We start from the raw sequence: 26818 nt of genomic DNA, 5'->3' as shown, positions 1-26818 counted from the left end.
AAGTGTTAATAATTTGTTTTTGTTCTACTTCTATTCTTTCCAGATCAGAATCAAAGAGAAAACTTTGGCACCAAAAATGAGCCTGAGGTTAGCAATTCTTCCCAGTGGCAGGGTGCCCTTTCCTCTGCCTCTCTATCAGGTAAGACATCAGCCCTGATGTCTGCTTGCCCACCAGCCCATCTTTCTTCTGGTCTTGATCTTGGCCGTGATGTGACCAACAAAAGAAGTTCCAAACCTGCTCATCTAAGAAAGAACATCAGATCAGTTTACACTTATCCTATACTTAAGACCCTACTTAATTTACGTCCAGGAAAATAATGCCACGGACCGTGCAATGAGCCGTTTCCTGTGAAATTTAAAATTTAAGGTTTGTGTTTATCATTAAATGATTTAAGGAATCTGGAGGAATTTTAGTGCGTAAACGGCAAGGGTGCAAGCCTAAGCCGAATATATGTAATCTCCAATCCCTCAGACGGCACTGCATCAAAACCGTCTTTCATGAATAGCTAATTCATGGGCAAGGGATTACTTTGGCAAACCTTGTCAAGCACTTCAGTATGGAGTTAAAATTACAAATGCTACTTAAACCTTTACTGTACAAAAAGAAGCCTTGTGTCAACCATGTCCAGAAGCGGCGTCAAGTTCTCTGGGCTTGGAGGCATATGGAACAGTCCATCACACAGTGGAAATGTGTATTGTGAGTTTCAGTTGGTCTGCTTTCATCTCGAATCAATGGGTGCACATAGGGCTGGACGATATGGCTAAAATTTATATCACGATATAACTCCTAATTTCGGTCGATATGATATAATTCCGATATCGATATGAACAATACAAATGTCAGAAAAACTGCCAAGAACACCAACAGTGGAAGGCTGTACCTGCAAACCTTTGCAGGTACAGAAAGTTTTTTTTGCAAAGTCTATAAAATCTCACCCTTTAAAACTACATAATATTTTAGAAATAATAATAATAATAATAATAATAATAATAATAATGGTACAAATAAATTAGCTCTCACCTTTTATTTGTATTCAGCATTTGTATACAAACAAAAACACGACATCATTCTCAAATAAACATAAGCTTTGACAATATATAATATAATATATTAACATATGTCTTAACAAGAGGTGGAAAGAGTACTAAAATATTGTACTCAAGTAAAAGTACTATTACTTTAATGAATTTTTACTTAAGTACGAGTAAAATTACTAGTCTAAAAATCTAAAATCTAAAGTAAAAAGTAACTTATTTAAAATGTACTCAGAGTAAACGTTACTTAGTTACTTTTTAACAGGAGGGCGTGTCTCTCCTGTGTAATGCAAACAGGACAAGTGGATATAAAGCTCACAATATTTATTTATAATTAAAATATAATAGAAAAAACATGTTGAAACAACATTTAAAACATTTAGGGATGTGTAATGTGTCATTTTAGTCCCATAAAACTTTTTCAAACTGTATAACCACTAGTGATGTGTCGTAGAATGATTTGAATCTATTGAACGGCCCTTTAAAATGAAATAAAGGAACCGACTCGCACTTCTGGGAGTCGTTATATATATATACGGCTCTTTAAAAGGAACCGAGCAAAAAGATCCGACTCCCCATCGCAGAATTCACTGCAGCAGTTTTCAGACGCGATTTTTTACTCAGTAACGGATGTTATTTAAAATGTAGCGAATTACAATTCTTAATACAAAACATACTTAAGTAAAACTACAGGCTGTAAAATCTACTTTAAAAAGTACAAGTACGCCGCTCAGGTGGCGCAGCGGTAAAAACACGCGCTGCAACCAGAGCTGGATGTCGAAAGAGCGTCATTTCGAATCCAGCTCTGCCTTCACCGGTCGAAAGGCTGGGCGGCTATATGAACAAATGGACTACTTGCACTCAAGGCTATAACGCATTTCCGTTTTCAAATAGTGCGGCTTGATCGTTTCCAGTAGTATTGTTTACATTCATCGGCATATGCAAAACCTTCGTGAGATTAAAATGAGTGTCCGGTGTAAAGTTTTTATATCGGAACGTTTTCAGAAACAGCTCAAGAAATATTCAGAGCACTGTTGTGTTCCTCTTTGCTCGGCGTCGGCGAAGTTTAATGCAAATTAATTTCCCTTTCCCATACAGTAAACATTAGCCAGTTATTTACAGTGGCATGCCTGTTGTCAAACTATCAAAACAAAGCACTAGTTAAGGTATGGGTTAAATAAAAAATAAGCAGTAGTTATCAACTCCAGTCCTAGGGACCCCATGCCCTCTGTAATTTATACTGTTGTATTTCTCAACACTTTAAATTCAGCTCCTGATTTAATTAAGCAAACATGTAAATAATTTGCATTACACACCAGTTCTTTACATAAAAACACAATGCACTGTTTCACAAAAACACAATCTTTTATTAAGTAAACATATGATTTAATTTTGTTTGTTTATTAGGATTTTAATATCATGTTTTACACTTCACAAGTTCACAAGTTATATTGAAAAGTTACAGACAATTTTATATCTCCAGTTCACCTCACTTGCACGTCTTTGGACTGTGGGAGGAAACCGGAGCACCCGGAGGAAACCCACACAGACACGGGGAGAACATGCAAACTCCACACAGAAAGGACCCGGACCGCTCCACCTGGGGATCGAACCCAGGACCTTCTTGCTGTGAGGCGACACTGCTACCCACCGTGCCGCCCTATAATTTAATAAGTATACAGAATATTCAATATTTACATTTTCTCATTTCTGTCCACAAATTATGTATTTATTAAACTGTAAAAGAGCATATTTTAGACACACCAGGTTCTGTAAATATTTTGTATACTCTTTGTACATTAAAACATTAAGTCTAAACAAATTCTGTTTCCAATATTTATTATTTTTTATTATTTATTATTATTATTTATTAATTATTTGTTACTCTAGGCTTGCGGAGCAGATGCCACTCAGCCCAAGAACTCCTTGACACCTCAATTTTGTGAGCCATATCAAAAAGCTCCTGTTCAGTGCACACAAAAGCACAGGTGGGTGCATCAAGGTGGTGGTCTTTCAGAGGCAGAAGTGGGGTTGATAGAACATCAGGATGCAGCGTGATGTGTCGTGATGGTAAAACAGGCTGCTGATATGACAGAACACTGCCCTCCTGCACCATACCAAATGCACACTGCACAGCTGGCTTGTTGAGTTCCATGCATATGGTGGTCACCAGCGGCTTGTCTTCAAGGCTGAATTTTTCATAAGCCTCTGCCACTCTAAACATGCATGGATCCGGTAAAGGGCCCACCATGCCCCTGTAGAGTCCACTCCTACAAATTTAAGTAGAGACAATACCCCAAACTATAAGCATTCAGGTTAATAATAAATTAAAGTTAATTATAACTATTTATACATTTCAGGTGTGGTAGAGCAGGTAAATTGTACAACTGCAGGTCTAATGAGCAGATTTGTAAAGTAATTAATCACCTTACCTAACTACGCCTTGAGACTTTTGATTTGGCACAGGTGATCATGTTGTTGATTGGTCGCTGTTCAGTTTCAGTACAGCTATGCACAGGAGGAACTACTGGCACACTGAGCTGAGAGAAATGTGCAGTTTGAAAAAGCAAAGCCACTATGTGGTTGCATAGGGCAGTGCCTGCAACACATGAACTGCATGTGTGTGTCAGCACAACAGGAGATGAATCACGTAGCCCGATCTGTAAGGGGGTAAGCAAATTAGTAATGACTTTGTTTAATTCATGGGTTCCTATACCAGTGCTGGTGATCCCACATCACATTTTTTGTTTTAACTTATCTAAAACCTGATTGAACTAATTAACAAATTAAGTTCCTCGTGGGTGAGGCTGAGTAAAGTGTTTTAAAATGGAGAGAAAAAATATGTATGGCATAAGCACCCCAAGAATGGAACCTGGAACCTCTTGCTTAATTTATAGCAATAGGTTTTGGATATAGAACCTAGAACATCAAAGAACAGTGAAGACTGATTTGAACATCTGAACTTCAGAGCAAAAAGAGATCCCAACCCAGTCATTAAACCCTATGTGTTGCATATTTTTCCACCAGATTTTTCCACCAGATTCAGCTCATTACCTAAGTAAAGGCTGGTCATGTGGGGGAAACACAAAAAATTGACTGACATAAGACTGACTTTAGGAATCCTGGATTGCCAATATGTTCATTGCTAGAGCAGTGTCTCTTAATGCTACTTCTGGTAACTCTAGATTAGGTATATTGAATTCTTGGTACGTTGAATCATGGAATATTTAAAACTGTATGGAGTGGTCAGGAACATGACTGAGAAACACTGCCATAGAGGGTCAAACTCAGCTCCTGGATGCCAACAGCTTTTTCCAATTTTAGAACAAGACAGTTATATAAGAAGTGAACATTAAATGAAGTTAATGCTAAACTCTGCAGTGCTGTGGACACAGGAGTGAAGTCTGAAACCCCTGGTTTAGCCCTACACTTACTCCCTACTCGTAAACTGTGTGCTGACTCGTTCTTCTTCATGGATCTGTAGCACAAGGCTCTCACACTGGCCTCCCCTGACAGCCTGTCCCTATTCAACACTAAATAAAAATAACATACAAATTAATTGTACAGTTTGTACATTAGATAGCTAGTTACCTCATCGTTAGTAAACAAATTAGCAACGTTTTCATGCTGTTAAGCTGTGTTAGCAATACTGACCATTACAGCATAACAGGGTGAAAAAAGACATAAAACGTAATAATTTTAATGGAAAACATGCCTAGAAGTAAATATCATGAACAACAGCCAAGTTGCAGTTTCAACATAATACTTCCACTTGTCAACAGGACAAACTAACCCAGCTAACACTAATGTAGTTACCCTTGCTAACGCTAGCTAAGTAGCTTCTTTCTGTACTTCGCGGGCTAACCTAAAATATAAGATAAGCGTTTCCTTACCTTCGTAGTTGTGGATGTATGACGAGGCATACAGTTTAAAGCCCTTCTCCAGCTTGCTAGAGGGGGCTTTACTGGTCTTCTTACATATCCGATGAATGTCGTTAATGTTCATTTTTGGAAGCTCTTGCAAACACCGACTGAAAAATACCGCCATTGCGAATGTAGTGGAAAACCGGAAATGCCAAACCGGAAACGCTGGAGCAGCACTAAAGAAAATGCGGTTGTGTAGTTGTGCAAAGAGCCCATTGGCCTGTTGTTCAGGTGGGGGGGGCGGGACTTTAGACCGGAGGGGATACTCTCTCAGGAATGGGGCGGTGGCGCCCTCTGCTGGCTGGTTGGGGGTGCCTGCATGGAGACGGAAGGGGGTGCGGCGGAGTGTGACGCGCTCCACTCGTCAAGTGTGGGTGATAAGACGGTCGATTGGCTGTGCACGTATCGGAGGAGGCGTGGAACGGCCTCGTCAGCCCCCAATCAGGAGCAGGGACCGGTATAATGAGAGATTGACTGATGGGATGAAAATTGGACGCGCTAAATTATAAAAAAAAAAAAAAAAGTACAAGTACACAAAAAAAACTACTCAATTACAGTAACGCGAGTAAATGTACTTCGTTACTTTCTACCTCTGGTCTTAACCAACTTTAATCCACAACATGGACTGATTATTATTTGTATGTAAACATTTTCAAACAAAAGTGCTCAATCAGGATAAAAAATATAAAAAGTGCTTAAGAGTTGCTGCAGAATTTGCTACAGCAGGTGTTGTGCTTAAAGAATACAGAAAAAAAGAGTCTAGTTTTTCCTCTCATCAACTATTTCTACTGCTTCTTTTTAAACTTGGGATGCTCGTTCACTGACAGCTGTTGAACTAATTTTGCCGCTAATATCCACCGTGTTGTAGCGTAGCGTAATCAGAGTGGTAATCTGAGCACTGGCTTTGTGCCTGTGGCGTACGTCATCACGCACTGACGTAATGTATATCGATCAAATTTGATTAAAAATCATATCACCGTTATTGAAACATTTTCTATCGCGATATACAGTATATCGATATTGAATTATTGTCCAGCACTAGGTGCAAAACATAAACACAACCAGAGAACTATATATATTTTTTATACAAAGATACTATACAAGGCAAGACAGGCACAGAACACGGAAAAAGGTAAACACAACAAAACACACTGAACACGAGGAAGGCTACATTATTAACTTGGATGACTAGGTTAATGCTAAGCTAAAAGCTATGCTAATTATAACTAAGACTTGAGAGTGTTTAGAATCAATCCCTAAACTAACATGAACCTAGGACTAGGACTTAGGCAAAGACTAGGTCAGGCTAGAACAAGGCACATTTACATCAAAGTAATACTAGAGCTAGATTACAAGAAGGAAATGGATCTCAAGGTCAGGCTAGAACAAGGCAAATGGACTAACAACAATAGCAAAGAACATAGATCTCAAGGTCAGGCTATGAAGATGGACATCAACATAAAGGTTACCTAAGCAAGCTACAACAAGGAGGCTTTAATGCTAAGCTGTGCTCTCCTGCTTACTTTTAATTTTGCTTTAGCAGCCCTCCACCTGAACAAGGAACCATGGGTAACTTCTACACTACACTATTATTACGCAACAAGGAACAGATATAATGATTAAGGTGAGGGCAAATCAAGAGGCTAGGTTGAGACAAGGGAGGCATGGAACAAACAATAAACAAAAGTCCATGTGCTCTGGGAACCTGGCAAGGCTGGAGCTGGAACACATATTCCACAGACACAGCCAATTGTCTCTCTTGGACACCCGGCCAGGTTTATTGCACAACTGAGAGTCAAACTTGAGATATCAGCTGTGGTGAACTAGCACATTAGACTACTGCACTATTCGAACACCCATTCTTTTTTATTTTTGTTAAAAAGTATTTTTGACCAGTGACTAGATTAGAGCCATGTCTTTCAAACCATCTTTCTCTGTAGGAAACTGTTGAAAGAGCACCAGTTAGAAGCAGCGACTAAATCGGCTCAGTTGGACGAGATCAAAAGACTCAAGCGCCTGGAGCAACAGAGGAGCAATTTTACTTTAGCTCATCAGTGTAATTACACACCAACACTTGGTAAGCAACAGTTACACTGTCTGTTACACATGGAAACTTAAACAACAGCCAGTAATTCAAAGTTGAACTCACTGACAGTGAAGACATCTAATATTTATACATGTTATTGTTGAGCTAGTGTCAGTCATAGTAGTGACTAGTTCTGCTTCTGCAGAGGATTTCTTTGTGTAGATGTGACTCAGCTTCAAACACAATACAGTTTGTGTGAAGACAGGCAAAAGCAGATACACACACAGCATCACTCATAAGGGCTGCATACAACTGCAGATGCACTGTTTATAGTATTATACTTCAGGAACAATTAATTTTTCCCCATATAAGTCCCATTTCCCTATTGCAATTTACATGCCGCATGTACCACCGTTACATTGGTTACTGGTTAAGGAGATCTGAGACTGTAATCCTGCAACTGCTTTTTGTATCTGCCAGTGGCAGAAATGGTCAGAATTTTCTCGTCAGAATTTTTTTTTCTGTTGCTTCCGTACTTTTATGAGTCATCAGAACAGTTCTGGTCTGCATACCAGACATGGCTCAGTATCTCTCATATTTTATCTGGGCTCAGAAACGGTACTGAGAGCACACTGACACCTCCCAATGCCAAGGGTGTGTTGGCCAACAACTGTTTTTTGTTATATATATATATTTAGATTAGCTTCTTTAGAATGTGGCAGTAGTCTTAAGTTTTTCTTGTTCATCCAGCAGCTGTTTAAGGCATTATGAAGATTTTTGGCCTACATATAATTAAAATAATTAGCAAAAAACAAGAGTATAATGTCATCAAAATTTATTTGCAAATAGTCAGGAATTTCCTTCCCAACTTGGTCAGTTTTGAGAAACTATATGATTTTTATAACAAGGTTATAAAAACTTATTGAAAAGAAGCATAGATGCTACAGCCGAAGCCTGTGTTTTACATGACAATGTAAAATCTGCTTGTAGGCATTGGTTACTGTGCCACTGTCACATAAAGTAATAAACCCATTTAGTTAAAACCCAGATGACCCATATTTTATATATTGGCGCATAATCAAAAAAGCCAGTAAAAACAGTGCAGCAGCTCCTCAACTATTTCAAACTGAATGCACTAATATTTAAGACGTTACAGTGCCTGATTATGCTGAGAGTATTATAACCTTATGTTGTTTTGCACCTTTACTGAACTTCACCCCAAAAATGTTAAAATAAAAACTTGTATGTTTGGTGTTCACATTTATTCAGGGCATTTATTGATTTGAAGACACTTAGCAAGTTACTGCAATAGCAACACAACTAGCAGTTTATTAGTATATGTACATGGCATCCTAACCTTGGTATCTTCCTGTTTGCATGCAGTGGGAAGAAATTATTTTACTTTCGACTTTCGACAATATAGTCAGGTGAATAAAGTGAGATATAATAGAAAACATTGTATTAAATTCAGAAGTGTTGTCAATCAGAAGTGTTGTCATTTGCAATTTTGTTGTCTATATCATAGTGGCACAATTAATTTTGTTTTTGCTCATATAGTATTACATAAATACTAATTAACAAACCTAAAGAAATGTATTTGTGTCTGTAGACCAAAGTGAAAATGCCACCTCACTTATCATTAGTAAATCATGTAATGAGCATGAGGAGTCATCATCAACGGGAGATGCCAGTGGTCTGCATATAAATGATGCTCTCAACCAACCAGATGCTCAGGGACGAGTCCTCATCAATGTCAACCACCCGGCCAACGAAAAAGACATCTACCTTTCCCCTGAACTTGCCCGAGTGGTCAAACCTCATCAGGTATTGTAACACTTAACAAATCCACCTGTCAAGACAATGAAGTTAGATGTGTGTTAAGAAATTTAACACATCAGTACATTAACTGGCCAAAGGTCTGTACTATGAAAAAGTATTTGCCCCCTTATATAATATATATTTGTCACACATAAATGTTATTAATAGAACCTGTTTGTCACAGTCAAGCAGCAATATCTCATAAAGCAGCACATAATGCAACATTTCCAACAGATTCAAATGCAATGTAAAACAAAGTCTATTGAAGGCAGTGAATATAAAATGACAAAAACATCTAAATGTCACTATTTGTTCTCTTTCTTTTTTCTTTACTCATTTAACCACTCTCTCTCCTATATATGCTCCTCATCCCACCATCTCACTTTTAGACTGGAGGAATCCGGTTCCTGTATGATAATCTGATTGAGTCGATCAAGCATTTTAAGAGCAGCCCTGGTTTTGGCTGTATTCTGGCTCACAGCATGGGTCTGGGTAAAACCCTACAGGTCATCTCCTTCATTGACATCTTGTTGCGGCACACTGAAGCTCGCACTGTCCTCATCATTGTCCCTGTGAATGTTTGTTGTGTTTTTCTGTGGTTGTGTGTATGTGTGTTAGAGTGTATATTTAATTGTGTGTATCCACTAAGCTGTTTTTTTTTATTTTGTACAGCCTTATCTTGGCCAAGAGTATGTGGGCCCCTCTCCTATTCATAGATTTCATTTGTTTAAGCTTAATCCTCACCCAATTTTCACAAGTATATATATTGAATTCAAAAAAATACACTTTATACTTTTAATTTGTGGCTCCAGATTAGGGAAAGCCCTTTTCTGGCCAGTGCCTGACCTTGTGCTTTAATATGCACACATTTTCATAGACACCCTATTAGGGTGCCTGCAGTAGCTGGTGAACTTACCCCGGGTTTCCGGCGAAGCAGGCGTTACAGAGCAAGTAAAACAAAGGCCTCAAATAGGAGGCCTCGTAATTAGGGCTGACGACCTGCAGCTGCAGCTGGCTTATTTAAGCCAGCGCTGTGCAGCAGCGGGCGTCGCACCTTTGGTTATTGTTTCCTACATGGCAGCGGTGTCCTCACACTTTCTAGGGCAAGACGGTTACCCCGGGCAGCGATAGGTCGGTCGGGTGTGTAAGCTGTAAGGCCGAGGTAAAATAGTTTTATTATTTTCCTTATTCAGGGAAAGTGTGGTGCGACTCCGATCAGCCCTCGCGCTGAAATTGCTTTTGGCGTTTTTTCGTTAGCATCTCCCGGTAGCCACCGCAGGAGGCTAACGGCATCTCAAACACCGCTTCTTTTCGGTGTTTGTAGCTCTTTAAAGTTGAGCAGTTCGCTAATTCCGGGGTGGCGCAGCTGGGTAAGCGCTTCCCTCTGACGTGAGCTTCCTTAGTTCGAATCCGCTCCTTGTGAAATTACTTATTCTTCTTTTTTCTCTTTGTATTACAGGTCCTCTACAGCGATTCTCCTCAGGAGGCGACACCGATCCTGTCGTACCCCGTTCGCGCTCTGCGATGTCGGGGCCTTTATAATCTGAACTATTATTTGGTTTCGTTTTCATATGTCAGCGCTTCATAACCGCAAAGGGCTTTATCAGTTTTTACGTGATTGTGGCTTAACGGTGAGCGCAACTGCCTCGCACGCGAGCGACCTGGGTTCGTGGCTTGGCTTTTTGTATTTACTTTTGATTTTCTCTTTTTCAGTTTCCCTTGCCTGCAGTGCACAGCGGCATCAATCGGGGTTCTCCCGATTAGTTTTTTGTTTCCAGTTTTTCCTTTTGTGTTTAATTTATCCTTTCATTTAAATAAAATTATTATTTTAACTCTGCATTTTGAGTCCTCCTCCTTTCCACATTACACACCCTCCATCTTCCATATTGTACAAAGCCCTTCCAGAAGAGTAGAGGCTATTTTCCATACCAGACATTTTACTAACTTGTTCACTTATTTCTTCCAGAATTAATTTAGCATAATGAGGCATTATAATCTACTTTCCGATAATGGAGGGGATTTATTCAAATTATGTTACTTTAATTCAACACATCAAGCAATAATCAAGCATCTAATTAAACTAAATTATTGTTAACTTTTTAAATTTAAGTTAATAAAATCATAATTTAAAAAACTCGATTATGTTGTGTTGCAAAAAGTTTTAAATAGTTTATTAGGATTTTAGAGTTTTACACTTTGGTTCAATTTATGACAGGACAGGTAGTTACACGTTACATGTGATTCATCGGTACAAGATCAATGTAAAACAGTCACATTGATCAGTCATGGACAATTTGTATCACCAATTCATTCATTCGGACTGTCTTTGGATTCTTCTGGGAATCGAACCCAGGGCCAGTGTATATATTGTGTCGTACATAAGCACACCGACCTAACCTAACTTTTGTCCATCTCTCACCTTCCTCTGTTTTAATTTTGTTATCATTCTCCTTCTGTAATTCTGTCATTACATTTCTGGCTTTCCTTCTATCTTGATTGCACCTCTTATTGGCTGGATCAGGTGAATACGCTGCATAACTGGTTGGCAGAGTTTAATCTTTGGCTGCCACCTCCTGAAGCCATGCCCCCCAGCAATGACCCAGGCTGCATCACCACACATGCCTTTAAGGTGCACATCCTTACTGACGAGCACAAGTGAGTGAAAATAACATTTCTTTACTACAACTCTTGCACACAACTTTATATACACACAAATATACTGCAAACAGTCTGGTTTACTGTCTGGTAAAAGCAATAACTTACTATGCTTTTAGCAAATGCTACCAAGTGTATAAAATCAATTATTTAAGTTAAATACAGTTTAAACTAAAAGATAAATACATGAATTAATTACACATGAAACTTTAGCAAGACTTTAGTAAGACATTATAGCTTAAATAATTGTAATAATGCAGACTAAACCATTATCAAAATTAAGGGTATATAAGGTAAAGTTAAGGTAAAATATTAAAGCATGGTTTGTGCAAACACAATTTACATGCACAAAACTGACCTTTTTAAGCAGTGTGTAGGTCCAAAGACAGGACTAAGATCCGAGTACTGATGTGTACACTTTTGGTAAACAGCCTCTACAACTTGCAAACAGCCTGTTTGTCTATGACAGCTAATGCCTTTATTTTATGTAACGGTTGGCTGGAATTACAGAGTGTTTGAATGATTAGCTTTGCAAAACTCTTAGAAAACTAACCCTATCGTATCAAGTTCACAAAATATTCTCAGCAAAGTAACAGCCAAGGCTGGCTCTTTGTTTCCTCACTGCCTGTGTCTTAAAAGTTCATAATTACTCTTCTGAGGCTATAAGTCAGAACTTAATGCATTTAGAAGCTCTAGTATGCTCCCCAAAGGATTTTCAGGCAACATACGGCTCTCCCTGAAGAAAAGTACTGATGACTTTTTGGAAAATTTTGGAGCAGTTTTTAAAAACAGAAGAGGTCTGCTAAAGTCTGCACTGTGAAACATAAGGATCCTGTATGGGTTGATTAATGTTTGATGATTCACTTTTCACAGTTTGATATCATTGAGCAAGCTATTCTGCCCACTCACATCTGCTCCATGGCCCATTTCTCCTGCTGTCTACATAAAATAGCTTTTTACTGCTTTTATAATCTCCCTCTACTCACAAAGGATGTGCAAGGTTTTATAAGTTAAACTAGTGACTTCTTTTTTTACAAACAAAAAATGTTTGTTTACTTACACAAGGGTTAAGATCCCAGTTGATTGTTCTGTAATTGTTGTCATTAGAGCAAGTATGATAAGATGGCACTAGGTTTCTTTATTGAGGCAAAGACTGACAAAGTTCTGTATTGTTGAGATTCCTGTCTTCATTAAAATGTAGACACCTAAACAAATCTGAAGAAATGCCAGCAAATCTGCAAAAATTTACCTAGCAAATCTTGAAACGCCCTGGCAAATCCAAAAACACCCCAGCAAATGTGAAAACAGCAGCAAAAGCAGAAACACCCACACATTTAAAAAAAAATTTCAAATTTAAAACACCCAAGTAAAAAAAAAGAAAAAGAAGAAAACCTGAAACAGCAGCTAATCTGAAAACAAAGCAAAGGCAAAACTGAAACCAAATAAAAAACACACCAACCAATCTGAAAACACTTCAGAAAATCAGAACACACAAGCAGAAATGAACACACATTAATAGGAAAAAACACACAAACAGAAGCGCAAACACTCCTATAAATCTAAATACACACCAGAAAAACAAATGCAGCAGCAAATCATAACACAACCAACCTAAAAATGGAGAGCATGAATCTACGGAGCCCCTTAGTACGGAGCCCCTTAGGGGTCACTAAGGGAAAAAAAATTTGAAGACAAATCCGTACCCTCAGTTTAGTAAACCGTACCCTCGGTTAAGTAATCCATACCCTCGGTTTAGTAATGCGTACCCTCGGTTTAGTAAACCGTACCCACGGATTTGTAAAATTATGCAAATGGTTAATTTTAAAATTCCATTAAAACAAGTGGAATTGTTATAGACCAATTTGAAAGGTCTAATAAAATAAGCAAATCAAATCGTTTTATTAATGGAATACATTTTTACTGTAGTAATCTGGGGTGATGGGATAGCAAACTTATTAAAAAGTCAAATCAAAATCTTATCAAATGCCACCCCCACAATCATAAATAACATGAGTACTCATCCTGTGATTTTGAGACTATTTTACCTTAGTAATTTAGAATAATAGGATTGCAAACCAACGTAAAGTGAAACCCTCGGTTTAGTAAACCATACCCTCAGTTTAGTAATCCGTACCCTCAGTTTAGTAATCCGTACCCTCAGTTTAGTAATCCGTACCCTCAGTTTAGTAAACCGTACGCACGGATTTGTAAACTGTACTCTTAGTTTAAAGTCCGTCCGCGGTCACGCTATCTGCGCTACAAGTTTTACTGTGCGCCTAAACCCCGTTTTACGGTAATACAGTTGCGAAGCATTGAAGAGGATAAAGCATCTTTTTACAGCTTAATGTACTATATATTAGATATAATAATACATATATATTGGCAACAAAAACACATAACATGGTAAAAATATGCAAATGGATAATTTTATTTGGTCTAATAAATTAAGCAAATCAAATTATTATCAAATCACTCCACTTTTTTCTTTAAGAGCATTAACTCTTATTAAGGGAATACATTTCAGACATTTTTACTGTAGTAATCTGGGATGATGGGATAGCAAACTTATTAAAAAGTCAAATCAAAATCTTATCAAATGCCACCCCCACAATCATAAATAACACGAGTACTCATCTTGTGATTGAGACTATTTTACCATAGGAATTTAGAATAATAGGATTGCAAACCAACGTAAAGTGAAATGTACAGTATAAATGTCTGAGCCTCATAAAGTCAGTAAGTAGAAGCAGAAGTATTGTTCAAGAGTCTGATGGGGTGATTTGATAATAATTTGATTATTTAATTAGACCTTTAAAATTGTTTTAAAAGTGTTTTAATGGAATTTGAAAATTAACCATTTGCATAATTTTACCATGTTATGTGCGTTTGTTGCTTATATATATATATATATATATATATATATATATATATATATATATATATATATATATATAAATAAATGTGGCCCGCATCACCTCGGGAGGACGGTGATGGTAAACCCGACAACGCCACTCCCTGGTTATAAAGGGTGGGAGACCCCACTTAGACAATAGCAGGAAGGAAATCTTCCCCACTGGTTCAACAAATCATGATATACATGACACACAGCTTATGTCTCGACACATGTTTATTTAAGAGGAAAGTCACACCAATAAAATCACTATGTGCAATTTCTTTGGAACAAGTAGGAAAACTCTAAATCTCTTTTAGCCCGCACAATGTTATAAAAATAAGCCGGTGGTGCTTCACGGCTTTCCGTGAAGCACCACCGGCTTATTTTTATAACATTGTGCGGGCTAAAAGAGATTTAGGAAATGGCTGCTGCCCTCTACATAAAAAGACAAAGAAAAGCCAATCACAATCAGGATTATCACTGCAAAGGATTTACCCCACAATCACGTGTATACATTTAACCAAAACTTATATATCAAAGTGGGATAGAAAATTTTCCACACCTACCACACAATCACCGATAAAATTTGGCAGGAACCACTGACCAACCTGTCCGCAAGCCACCACCGTTCACAAATCAGCTTACTATGTGGGCTTCAAGGAGAAAGAAGAAAACATACACAGATTGCATGACATTGGACAAGTAACAATCATAGATTTGACTGCACTGGGGATTTTACCCAAGACCCTGCTAACCTTAAGTATAGCAGTCACAAAGCACCCTCTTACATCTGTACACTCAAAGGACTAAAAACCCATTATAGAAGGCGATATTATTCAATATTACTTATTTATATTACTCAATAAGTCTTACACACCAATACATATTGCACAATCCCACATCACAATCATTTCCTGACAACTGGGCTTACCGAAATATGGACCCACAAGAATAAAAGAATAAAATATAAAAAGACAAAGAAAAAAAACAGTGGCTACACCAGTCTCTGCTCTACTATCATGTCCAATCCCTCCCTCTGTACCGTACCAGCTACTTTAACTCCGTGGATGCCCTGGGAGAGCTTCCTCCATCATCAGCAAATCGGAACAATCCAGACTGCTGCGGCGTTCTACACACGTTCTCCCAATAATGGCGGCGTCGGAGAGCTTCCTCCATCACCAACCTCGGTAGTTTGCAGCACTGCGCCCAACATTTCTAGTGCACCTGTAGCCGCAAATCGGAACAATCCAGACTGCTGCGGCGTTCTACACACGTTCTCCCAATAATGGCGGCGTCGGAGAGCTTCCTCCATCACCAACCTCGGTAGTTTGCTAAAAACACAAGTCCATAATGAATGGCAGCTACAACTTAGCCTATATGCTAACAGTATGTAAACTTCCCCCAGCTATATATACACATACACACACCCAGCACAGGTAGCCTGCACCACAATACTATTTAACTCAAACAAAAGAGCATAAATACCTTTACAAGTCACCCCTGCCCCTCAATACTACTCGATGGAAAAACAACCACTCACCAGCACTACGCCCAACATTTCTAGTGCACCTGTAGCCGCAAATCGGAACAATCCAGACTGCTGCGGCGTTCTACAAATGTTCTCCCAATAATGGCGGCGTGCTACGGGTCGCGCAAGGGCTCTTTATAAATCGCATTTCTCCCGGGCTGGGCCACATATATACAGTATATACTGTATATATATATATTTTATATATATATATATATATATATATATATATATATATTTATATATATATATATATATATATATATATATATATATATATATATATATATATATATATAATATGTAATATATAGTATATTAAGCTGTAAAAAGATGCTTTATCCTCTTCAATGCTTCGCAACTGTATTACCGTCAGATAGCGTGACCGCAGACGGACTTTAAACTAAAAGTACAGTTTACAAATCAGTGCGTACGGTTTACTAAACTGAGGGTACGGATTACTAAACTGAGGGTACGGTTTACTAAACCGAGGGTACGGATTACTAAACTGAGGGTACGGATTACTAAACTGAGGGTACGGATTTTGTCTTCACATATTTTTTTTTTTCCTTAGTGACTAAGGGGCTCCGTACTCATATAATTTCTATAATGAATATCTCACGGGCCGTTTAAGAAAGAGCAACGGGCCGTTTAAGAAAGGGCAACGGGCCGGGGGACGGGGGCCGGGGGACGGGGGCCGGGGACGGGGCCCCCCCCGGTCTAGAACTATTTTGCGAGCTATTTTACAGTTGTTTGGTTGACTCATAATGTAACCAATCACCAGTCGCTGTTTCGAAAACATCACTTGCGTCATTATAGGTGGACAGTAGACGCGGAAGTGTGACGTCCAGAACGTGGTCGCCATGATAAAGTTCATGCGCTCAGAGCGGATTGGACTAAATAATCTGAATAAGGTGCTCATGTTTGTGTAAAGCGCTTTATTAAATCTCATTGTATCACTCACCGCTTCTTCATTCCTGGAATTGCTTCTAGAGTAAGCGGACTGAAAGCAGCGGTGGTGCTAAGAGGAACCGTCAAGTAAGAGCTGCTATCTCACGTTGTTATCAGGTTAGCACGAAGCTAGTTGGCTGTAATGACAGGCATGTCAGTATGTTAGGGTTCTATGCTAAACCGTAAAGCCAAAAGTCTGTAGTTGCATATCGCTCCTTACCTAACCTTCATACTACCAAACAGCAGCCTACTTAGCATAGCTTTGATCTTACACACTCTCTGGTTAGGTAGTCTGGATAGATTCAAAACACTTTAGCTAATTTTGTAACTGCTCAAAAGAATAAGTTGTGCGCAGGTGCTCCATTACCCTTAACGAACCCGCATATTATAAACTGACCGTTATTTTCCAGCCCAGTTCAGGTCTGTGCTGACTTGGCAGTACCTGTAATCAACATAACCACACTTACCGCACACTTCATACGTTAATTATTTTTCAAAGCTGCAGCTAATATATGTATACGCACTCACACACGTGCGATGTAAAAAGTATTTTGCCTCTCACCCGATTTCTATTTTTGATCCTTTTTACAATTAAATATTTCAGATAAATTAAATTTAAATGTAAGATAAAGTCAACACGGGTAAACACACATGTATCCTTTAAATCATCATTCTGTTTATTGAAGATAAACACCTTTGGCAGTAACAACTGCAATCAAACATTTGCCATAACCTGATACGAGTCTTGTAAAGGAATTTTGGCTCACTTTAAAATACATTTGGAGGAATTTTTGCCAGGTTTTTTTGCGGTATTTTCTTTTGGCTACATTAAAGGCTCAGTGAGAATGAACTGACTGATCTGTTTTAGGTTTTGCCAGAGCGTCTCGATATGATTTACATTTACATTTACATTTTCAGCATTTAGCAGACGCTTTTATCCAAAGCGACTTACACAATGAGCGGAACACAGTGAGCAATTGAGGGTTAAGGGCCTTGCTCAGGGACCCAACAGTGGCAACTTGGTGGTGGCGGGGCTTGAACCGGCAACCTTCTGTTTACTAGTCCAGTACCTTAACCACTGAGCTATCACTGTCCCAATTGATTTAAGTGGCACTTTGACTCGGTCACTCCAAAACCTTAATTTTTTAACCATGGGGAGAGGTGGACCTGGCTGTCTGCTTTAGATCACTTTCTCCTACAGCATTTTCTGATAGAATGCAGAATTCATGGTTACATCAAGTATGGCAAGTTTATGTGTTAAGTGTGGCATTTAGATCCTGCGTAAGTTAAGCAATTCCAGACCATCATTCTACCACCACCATGTGTTGCTTTTGGTACCTATATGCCGAACGGGACCCATGCCTTCCAACAAGTTCCACTGCTCACTTTGAACAGTCCAAATAATACTTTCCCAAAACTCTTGAGGGTCATCTAGATGTTTTTTGACACATGCAAGTTGAGCCTTTGTGTTCTTTGTGATTGGGACAGCAGTAGCTCAGTGGGTAGAGCTTTGTGCTATTAATCAAAAGGTTGTGGATTTGAATCCAAGGGCCACTGTTTGGCCCTTGAGCAAGGCCCTTTAAAGGCATTTTGTGTTTACTTGGGTTATCTTTGTCTAATATTAAAAAAGTTTGATAAAATTAAACATGTGTGAAATGTAAAAATAGAATACATACAGCACTGTATGTTGCTCTGTACACTTTATCACTCTAGTATCACTCAATATCAATACTCAAAAAGCAGGTGGGCAAACAAAAACACAGAAATTATGATAAACTGCACTGATTAGGCAAAAATGGGTTGCCATCAGGATTTGGCCCAAAAGTCTTTGCATAAACTTAATGTATGTGTCAATAAAAGTTAAAAAAAAAAAAGAAATGCTTTTAATTGTACTTCAGTATGCCATAGAAACATCTAACAAAAGATCTAAAAACACTGAAGCAGCAAAAATTGTGAAAACCAAAATTTGAGTCCAAAGTTTGGCCACGTCTGTAGAGTCTCTTGAATCCATGTAGTGACATAAATTAGGAAGTTTATTGTTTGTTAGCTAAATATAAAGGAAATATTTATACCACAGGTGTTGTGGACTTGTTGCTTGCTGAATGGTATCTAAAGAACTCTGGCAATTTGAGGAAAAATATTCTTAGATTTGATAAATTCGAATTTCTAAATTTAATTATTTGGGTATAATAGCTAGCACTTAGTCTAGTGAAAAATGAGCAATGCATATAACCTGGCTAATGCCATCTTTAGTAAGAAACTTGAGGGGATGGCAGCATAATGCTATGGTGGGGCTTCTCAGTGGCAGAGACTGGAACACTTGTGACAACTGATGGAAAGATAAATGCAGCCAAATACAGGAACATACTTGAAGAAAACCTCCTCCAGAGTGCGTACAAACTTGGACTGGATTGACAGTTCACCATTCAATAAAACAATAATCTCATACAGTCATACAGCCATAATAACACTGGAGCTGCTTCAGGCCAAATAAACCTCATCAAATATCTGTGCATAGACCTGAAATTGGTTTACAAGTGCTCATCATCCAGTCTGGGATAAATTGCCCAACTCCATGTGTTCAAAGCCTGTAGAAAGAAAATAGGACTTGCAGCGATAATTGCTACCAATTGCTACCTTTTACATAGTATAGCACAAAGGGTCTAAATGAAATTGGCAGTCAGTGTAGTTGCTTGCAATATTGTTTTTGTACAAGATTTTTAGACAATCAGAATACCAACGTTGGGCTTCCAGGAGAAAGATCTAGAGAAACTTGTGGCTCTCTAATAATAAACATTTCTTCTGAGGCACCATCAGCCAGGTCTGAATGTTCTGCTTTTATATCCTTAGTATCTGATTTTTGCACATAGCTAGTTAAAATTTCTTGAGAGAATGTCATAAAACCTTTCTATTGCCTCATTTTATTTCATTGTAACTGTTATATTTACCTTGATAATTACCCCCCCCCCCCCCCCCTTTGTTTAGACCTAGAGATGGCGTCTGCCATCGAGGGCAGCGTGGACTCTAAAGCAGAGCTGACTGCTCTGCTGGAGCAGTGGGAACGAGAACAACAAGGCAGCACTCAGGAACTGGTCAACATTTTGACCAAGTGAGTCACACACGCTGTAAACAATTGTACAGTGATCTCAACAGTGCACTAAATCTGTTTTTTCCTGTTTTCTAGAATATCTGAACTTGTTGAAAGAGAGACTGAGGAGTATCACAAAGCTGATCCTGACCCATTTGATGACCGCCACCCAGGTATTGCTAAGCATATGTAGACAGGATAACTGTTTACAGTTCACTTTGCATAAACTTTATGTTCCCAATAATAGTTAAGAATGTTTTCTATGAAAATAGTAGAAGCAAAGGAACTTACACACACAAATGTCTTTTTTTAAATATTTTTTAATAATCATTACAGGTGTTTAGTGCTAACTAGTATAGTTAATAATAACTAATGAAGAAAGTCGTTTAAATAATGCTGTTGATGTAACTGGTGCACACATACTAAGGGTTAGAATTTTGACACAACAGACCTTTTTTGACTTTTACTGATTTACAGTTATGTTACTGTTCTACATTACTGCCTGTCTCACTACGCTATGCAGACTTAAGCAGTTATAGGTTAAAAATGATTCCTTAATGTTCTGTCATCAGTTTTCTTTCTTGCCTTTTTGATTTAAAATGAGTTTTTAAATTATCTAATAATCTGCTTGTTATATTTGTTAGGACGGGCAGACCCAGAAAGCATGCTGGGACATTTATTGAAGATCCTGTTTAAGAATGATGACTTCATGAATGCGGTAAAAGACATAGCATAGCATAAATCAGGGCTGTGTTTGGTCTCTGTGTTGTGTATTTATTATGTTATTGTTCGATTTTTCATTGTTTTTGGAGCTTGCATGCACTGTAAGTTATTAATGATACATAAGGTATATTTACTGTAAATGAATTTTATTAATGTCATTTTAAATGTACATTTTTTTTACAAGTTCAAAATTGTTTTACAAATAATTTGTTACTCAAGTATTCTTTGTGTAAAGAAATGTTTTGTTTAATGAAATTTTTGTGTGACAATTTTTACACCATATATAAAACTGTTTAACTGTAAATCCCCTTAATGTCATGTCTTATAGTTGGTGAACTCATATGTCATGACGAGTAGAGAAGTTCCTCTGAACACTGCAGCATGTAGACTGCTGCTAAATATCATGCCTGGCCTGGAGACTGCGGTGGTTTTTCAGGAAAAGGTAGGAAAGACCTAATACTCAGAAGCAAGATTTGTGGGTTAGTAAGCTAAATTTGAGTTTTACTTCAATTTTAGTTTTTTTTTTTTTTTTTTTTTTTTTTACTTTTAGGGCAGTGGTAGCTCAGCATTTAAGGTAATAGACAAATAATTGAAAGGTCACAGGTCAAGCCTGTTTGGCCCCCATGAGCCAAATTTAACCCTTAATTGCTTTTATTGTACAGGTCACAGTTGTGAGTTGCTTTGAACAAAAGCATCTGGTATATGTCATAAATATAAATGCCATAATTGTAGGTTTAACAATATCATTACGGTGGCTCAGCATCTAACTGGCACATTCATTAAAACAACCTACAACCAACTTACACTTCAGAGATAACCTGTTCTGGAGAGAAATAATTTAAGTTTGTTGCAGGCAACCAAGATCTAAACAAAAGATGTCAATAAAATGCCAGATGACTACGTAATGAACAGGGATAGAATAAATGTTTCTCTGATGGTAGGGACTGTTAGTACATGTGTATTCATAGTTGTAACGCTCACACTTTAAATTCTAATCCTTGATATATTTGGTTCAATGGAATGGAAATAAGCTAGAACATACAAACACCTTTTAGGATGGGGCGGCGTAATTTCCCTCTCCCCTAGCTCACCACACAAACAAAGTTTTAACAATAATATAATGTATTTATTATGCTAAATAATTTCTTAACCCCGATTACCCGACACTTTCGACAAATACACTACAAATACAAATTCAAAACAAGGACCAAGCTACGTTGTCATGCACGCTCCCTTCAAAAAAGTTAAGTTCAAAAGTTAATAAAGGCTCGGCGGCCACCACATAGTTTGCAGACCGAGGAGAGCAAAGTCCAGGATGATAGTGAGGGCAAGAGTCTTTTTAATTAAACCGGGACTTGGCGGTCAATAAGTATGTTCAAGTAAAATAAGCAGAGACATTCCTAAAAATTCCTGTCAAAAACATCACAAATGACAGACATACATAGACAACAGACATAACTTTATTAAATATGCCGCTCAGGTGGCGCAGCGGTAAAAAGAAACGCGCTGCAACCAGGGCTGGATTCTGAGAAGCGTGGTATCGAATCCAGCCTTGCTTTACCGGTTCGAAGCTGAGTGGCTATATGAGCAACGATTGGCCGGTTGCTCATGTGGGGGGTGGGACAAGGAACCGGATGTGGGTCTCTCTCTGTCAGAATGCGATTGCGTTCTCTGCCGGCTGATTGGAGGCGCTTACACAGAGATGGGAGGGGGTGCCCTTAGGGTGTGTCTCTCCGCATGCAACGCTAGGTGGCGCCAAACTCGTCGATGTGTGGGTGGCAAAGATGCATCTGGCTGCTGCTCGTGTTTCGGAGGGGATACGGGTTAGCTTCAATCACCTCCGTCAGGGCAGAGTTCGGCATAGACAGAGAGGAAGCACGATGCTAATTGAACAATTGGATGCGCTGAAAAAGGAGTAAAAAAAAAAAAAAAAAAAAAAAAAAAAAACCTTTATTAAATATAACAGAAGAGTGACTTCCTGCCTTTGTTGACCTATAAAAGATGTTTTACAACCTTTCCTGCCATGAACATGGCCCAAGGGCAGACATGGTGCTAAAACCTAAACACTGAACTGTATGTGTATCATTGATAAATTATAGATTTTTTTTCCCAGCTAGTTTTTTGAACTTAGTTGCTGAGCTACTACTGCCCAGACTTGGTCTTTTAAATGTAAATTGTTATGCAGTAGAAATGGTTTGTAATAAAGCAATTTCAAGAAACACTTTCCTTTGAAACTATAAATATGCATTTTATTTTTGTAGGAGGGAATTGTAGAGCGCTTGTTTAAATGGGCCCAGGAGGCTGAGGAGCCCTTGAGGATCTATGCTACAGGTCTGCTCGCTGGAGCCATGGAGAACCAAGACATTGCTGCCAACTACCGGGAGGAGAATTCTGTGCTGGTCTGTGCCTTTTTTTAATCTTGACACTTATAAATTCTGACACAATTACTAATTACTATTACTGCAAAATGGTAAATGGCAGTATAAACAGGAGCAAATGTCAATACTTAAACACAATGGGATGAACTCCTTATAAGCACTGAATTAGATTTTACTGTTGCATTTTTTTCTTCAGGTTCCTTTAATGCTTCAAAGGCTGCGCGAGCTCCAACAAAAAGATGCCGAAAGCCGGAAGGACTTTAAGCGGCCTAGTCCACGCAAGAGCATGGAACCAATGCTCCCTCTGGATGAGGAAGCAGTGGATGGTGAGTTTTCATCCAGCCCTCATGTTCATGCTGAGAACAACAGCTTTGGGCACGAATTGGATTTAGCCATCTCCCCTGAGCCCTGTTCAGTCCAGAAGAGCAGTGGCCGAGCCAGCTCTGTTGTCAAAGGCGTGATGAAACCAGCTGCAGCACTCCAGTCTGAGCCAGAAAACTCTGCTGCGGTAGTTAAAGATTGGAAGAAGAGGGTGGAGCACGAGAACAGCAGAAAGGCTAAACAGAAACTAAACTTCTCATTGCCGGAACCTGAACGCAGCTTCAGTGAGTTGTCCAATAGCAGCTGGTCGGAGATGAGTCCATGGGTGATTGGGAACAATTACCACCTTTACCCACTCACGTCGGGCATCGAGCAGCGCCTCATTCTGCAGTACCTGACGCCACTTGGGGAGTACCAAGAGGTGAGGTTGCCTTCATAAAGAAAAAAAATAAAGTTTTAAAGCTATAAAAGTGTGTATAATTTAGACATTTGGCTGAGATAATTACAGAGATCTTAAAGATATTTGTAGAAAGTCTTGCCCAATTTGCTTCAGGTTAAATGGTGGATGGCCATTGAATATGAATCACTAACCTCACAAAGCCACCAACCCAGATCTTGCCATTTACCACGTTCAGGTTTTGCTTATGAAGCGTACAGCACAACAGAGTACATCAAACAAATCTCTTTTTTTCAGCGCAGAACATGGGACATTCTGAGAGTTTAACAAAACAAGCTATCGTTGTTCTAGACCAATAGGTGTTTTCTACAAGCTGTGTTTCTGTTACTATTTTTCCGGTACCATCTTGTTTCAAATCCACATCTGGCCCTTCACTAACGTGCTGTGCAATGCAGGTCATCTGGAGACATGAAAACAACTCCTGGCCTATCTACCAGCTTTTTGGCTATTTTTCTTTTTGTTCCAGCTTCCCTTTTTATATCTCTAGCTGGCTTTCACTAAAACTTACCTTCTCAGGAACTTAAACTATTTGGTCCATAATTAACACAGATAAAAGTACTGTATAATAGTAATAATAATGTTGTCATGTACAGAATGTGTTTTTTGTCTTGTTCTGGCCCATGTCTACTCCAAAAAATAGCAATAAGCTTAACAAAAAATAAAATATAAGATATATATACTCTAAAATATAAGAGTTTTAAATTTAAGGACCATTAAAAAAAAAAAAGATTGAGTCGATAAGTCACTATTTCCCACAATCAATCAAACAGAATACTATATCTGACAGTGGTAAATGGCAATTAATAAACTCCAAATTTACACCAACTAAGTCAACAAGAAATTTGCTCAGAATCCAGTCTTTTTTGGTGAGTTGTGTTTCGTGACCTCGTCCAATCCTCCTTTCTCTTGAAGGAGTTGAGTGCACTTAAACTCTTTACATAGACACGTCTGCCTATACCAGGTTTCTTCCGAAAAACCTTGGTTAAAAAGAAAACACAGGGTCCCATACCCTTACTTCAGAAAAACACCCTGAATGTTCTACAGTAAGCCAGCGCCAAATTCCCTCAGATATTAACACATAACTTTATTAACACCACCGACTGTGTTAAATGTACAACATAAATGTTCTGATCTTGGTTCTTGTTTTAAAGTCTGCAGAGAAGGATCACCCTGACACACAGAGACTCTGTGAATGCAATAACACAGGAAAAAATAAACACCCTTATATATTTAAGCTTACTGAGACCTGACAACAAAGCACTTTCAATGTGACTACCTTGCATATTCCCAATAACTTGTTGTAAAGTTTATTCAATACAGCCCTCATAAAGCCTTTCTAATCTGGTCAGATTTCACATCCTGCCTACAAACCATGGAATCTCTAAAGACAGACCACTCAGACATTCAGAGAAAAGGAACTACCAACTGCTGCAACCCACCCTTGGACAAGTTTACATAATAAAAACATACTTAACACTAGAAGTGTAGTGCCAGGTTGACCTGCTTACACCTAAAAGCTCCAACGTCAGTCATTTGACTGCTGTGAATGGCTACTACAACCACGCCTTCTCAGTCAAAAGCCACCAACAAGCATGCTGTTACTGACACAAAATTGCATCTAGCAAAAAGTAAATAGTGTGGTTATAAGCTCAACTTACGTTCAGCCAGTGTGTCATTTATTTTTATATTGAAAATTGCCGGTTCATTAGATCCTTTATCCTTATTACACTTGTATATTGTTTGTGTGCAGCTTTTGGCAGTGTTCATGCAGCTTGGCGCACGGGAACTTCTCATGCATTACATGGACTTAAAGCAGACTAATGATGTTCAGCTTACCTTTGAGGCCCTGAAGGTAACACGCACTGGTAGTAAAAAGTCTTAGTGATAGACTTGATGTGGCCCTCAAAGGAAATAGATAAGTCAAAAATAATGTCAAGGTTTTTAACTATTCAGACAGGATTGACATGTAAAGCATCCAAGTTAGAGTCCTGAGCTTTGGGCCCAACAAGCAAAAGTGTTTTATTAGGATTTAATTGTAAGTGATTGTTAATCAACCAGAGTTGAAACAGGCCACTTTTCCAAGCAGTCGTAAGGTTTAAACCAGCAACCTTCTGATTCTTACCCTAACCGCTAAGCTACCACAGTTTATTCATTTGTTGGAATTAGGGATGTCCCGATCACATTTTTGTGTTCCTGATCCCGATCCGTAATTTTTATCCCGATCCGATACCGAGTCTCAAACCGATACTTGTATTTTCTAGATATTGTCTAGATAAGAACTAGATAATACTGTTCACACAGTGCACACCAAGTACATTACAGTTATTTAAATTAATCCAATGTATATGTTTAACAACTGAATAGCTCTGCAGTGCTGTAGGAAAAAAAATGCCTGCATCCAAGCTATTGTTTTATTTTTACAAAATTTAAGTAAACAAACTTAGTGCAGCATTGTAGTAGTAAAACTAGAACACTCAAAATGAAGTGGAGGTTCTTTTTGAGGAAAATCAGCATTTCTGCTGTGTTAGCGGACAGCCGGTTCCTCTTCTCATCATATAATAATAAACTCGCTGTATTCGACTGAAGTTTATTTTTTAGGTGCCATATCAAATTGGTAGTAATTGTAGATCGTTTGGTTAAATGATATCTGGTTTGTTTCTTATGAGCCACCATACTTGTATGCGTGTTGTAACTGTAACAAACCTTTCTGTGGTTGTATTGTGACAATGGTTTGATGGACGTTTCTACTCGAAGTGAGTGTGTTTTGACCCTTTGGGGCTTCCATAGTGCATGAAATAGCGTGCTTGGCTAACGCGATGACTCTAGCTGTCTGCTATTCGGTACCGTAACAGAATAAGTTAATAAAGTGTTATGCTCCTGACAATTTGTGAATATACCGTGTATTTATTTCTTTATTAAGCAAGTGCATCACTACGATGCTCGGTTACATAACTAAGCCAATCGGAGTGCTTGATACTGAGATGTCGTTCAGTCTTGTAACACGTAAACTCGTAAAAGCTGT

The 26818-nt window shown here is 38.5% G+C and overlaps 1 protein-coding gene and 1 long non-coding RNA gene across 3 annotated transcripts in view; one reads left to right on the top strand and one right to left on the bottom strand.

Annotated features, from left to right (window-relative positions):
* Positions 1-2417: 2417 nt before the first annotated feature.
* On the bottom strand, positions 2418-4457 carry LOC134317832 (uncharacterized). The gene is made up of 2 exons (XR_010013285.1): positions 3468-4457; positions 2418-3305 (listed from the first exon to the last, which is right to left on the bottom strand). It is a non-coding gene; the product is annotated as an uncharacterized LOC134317832 (long non-coding RNA).
* A 12288-nt stretch (positions 4458-16745) lies between these two features.
* The window catches only part of LOC134318331 (DDB1- and CUL4-associated factor 1), a 44237-nt gene continuing 34164 nt past the window's right edge, over positions 16746-26818 (top strand). For both annotated transcript variants that reach the window (XM_062999193.1, XM_062999192.1), the window contains exons 1-8: positions 16746-16916; positions 19815-19938; positions 20014-20090; positions 20562-20635; positions 20969-21082; positions 22902-23039; positions 23215-23760; positions 25547-25648. In XM_062999193.1, the coding sequence (XP_062855263.1) occupies positions 19823-19938; positions 20014-20090; positions 20562-20635; positions 20969-21082; positions 22902-23039; positions 23215-23760; positions 25547-25648 (1167 nt within the window). In that variant the 5' untranslated portion in view covers positions 16746-16916; positions 19815-19822. The remainder of the gene's footprint in view (positions 16917-19814; positions 19939-20013; positions 20091-20561; positions 20636-20968; positions 21083-22901; positions 23040-23214; positions 23761-25546; positions 25649-26818) is intronic.

This window comes from Trichomycterus rosablanca, chromosome 7, assembly GCF_030014385.1.
Source record: "Trichomycterus rosablanca isolate fTriRos1 chromosome 7, fTriRos1.hap1, whole genome shotgun sequence".
NCBI classification, from domain to species: Eukaryota; Metazoa; Chordata; class Actinopteri; order Siluriformes; family Trichomycteridae; genus Trichomycterus; species Trichomycterus rosablanca.
This window is presented reverse-complemented; position numbering and strand designations above follow the sequence as displayed.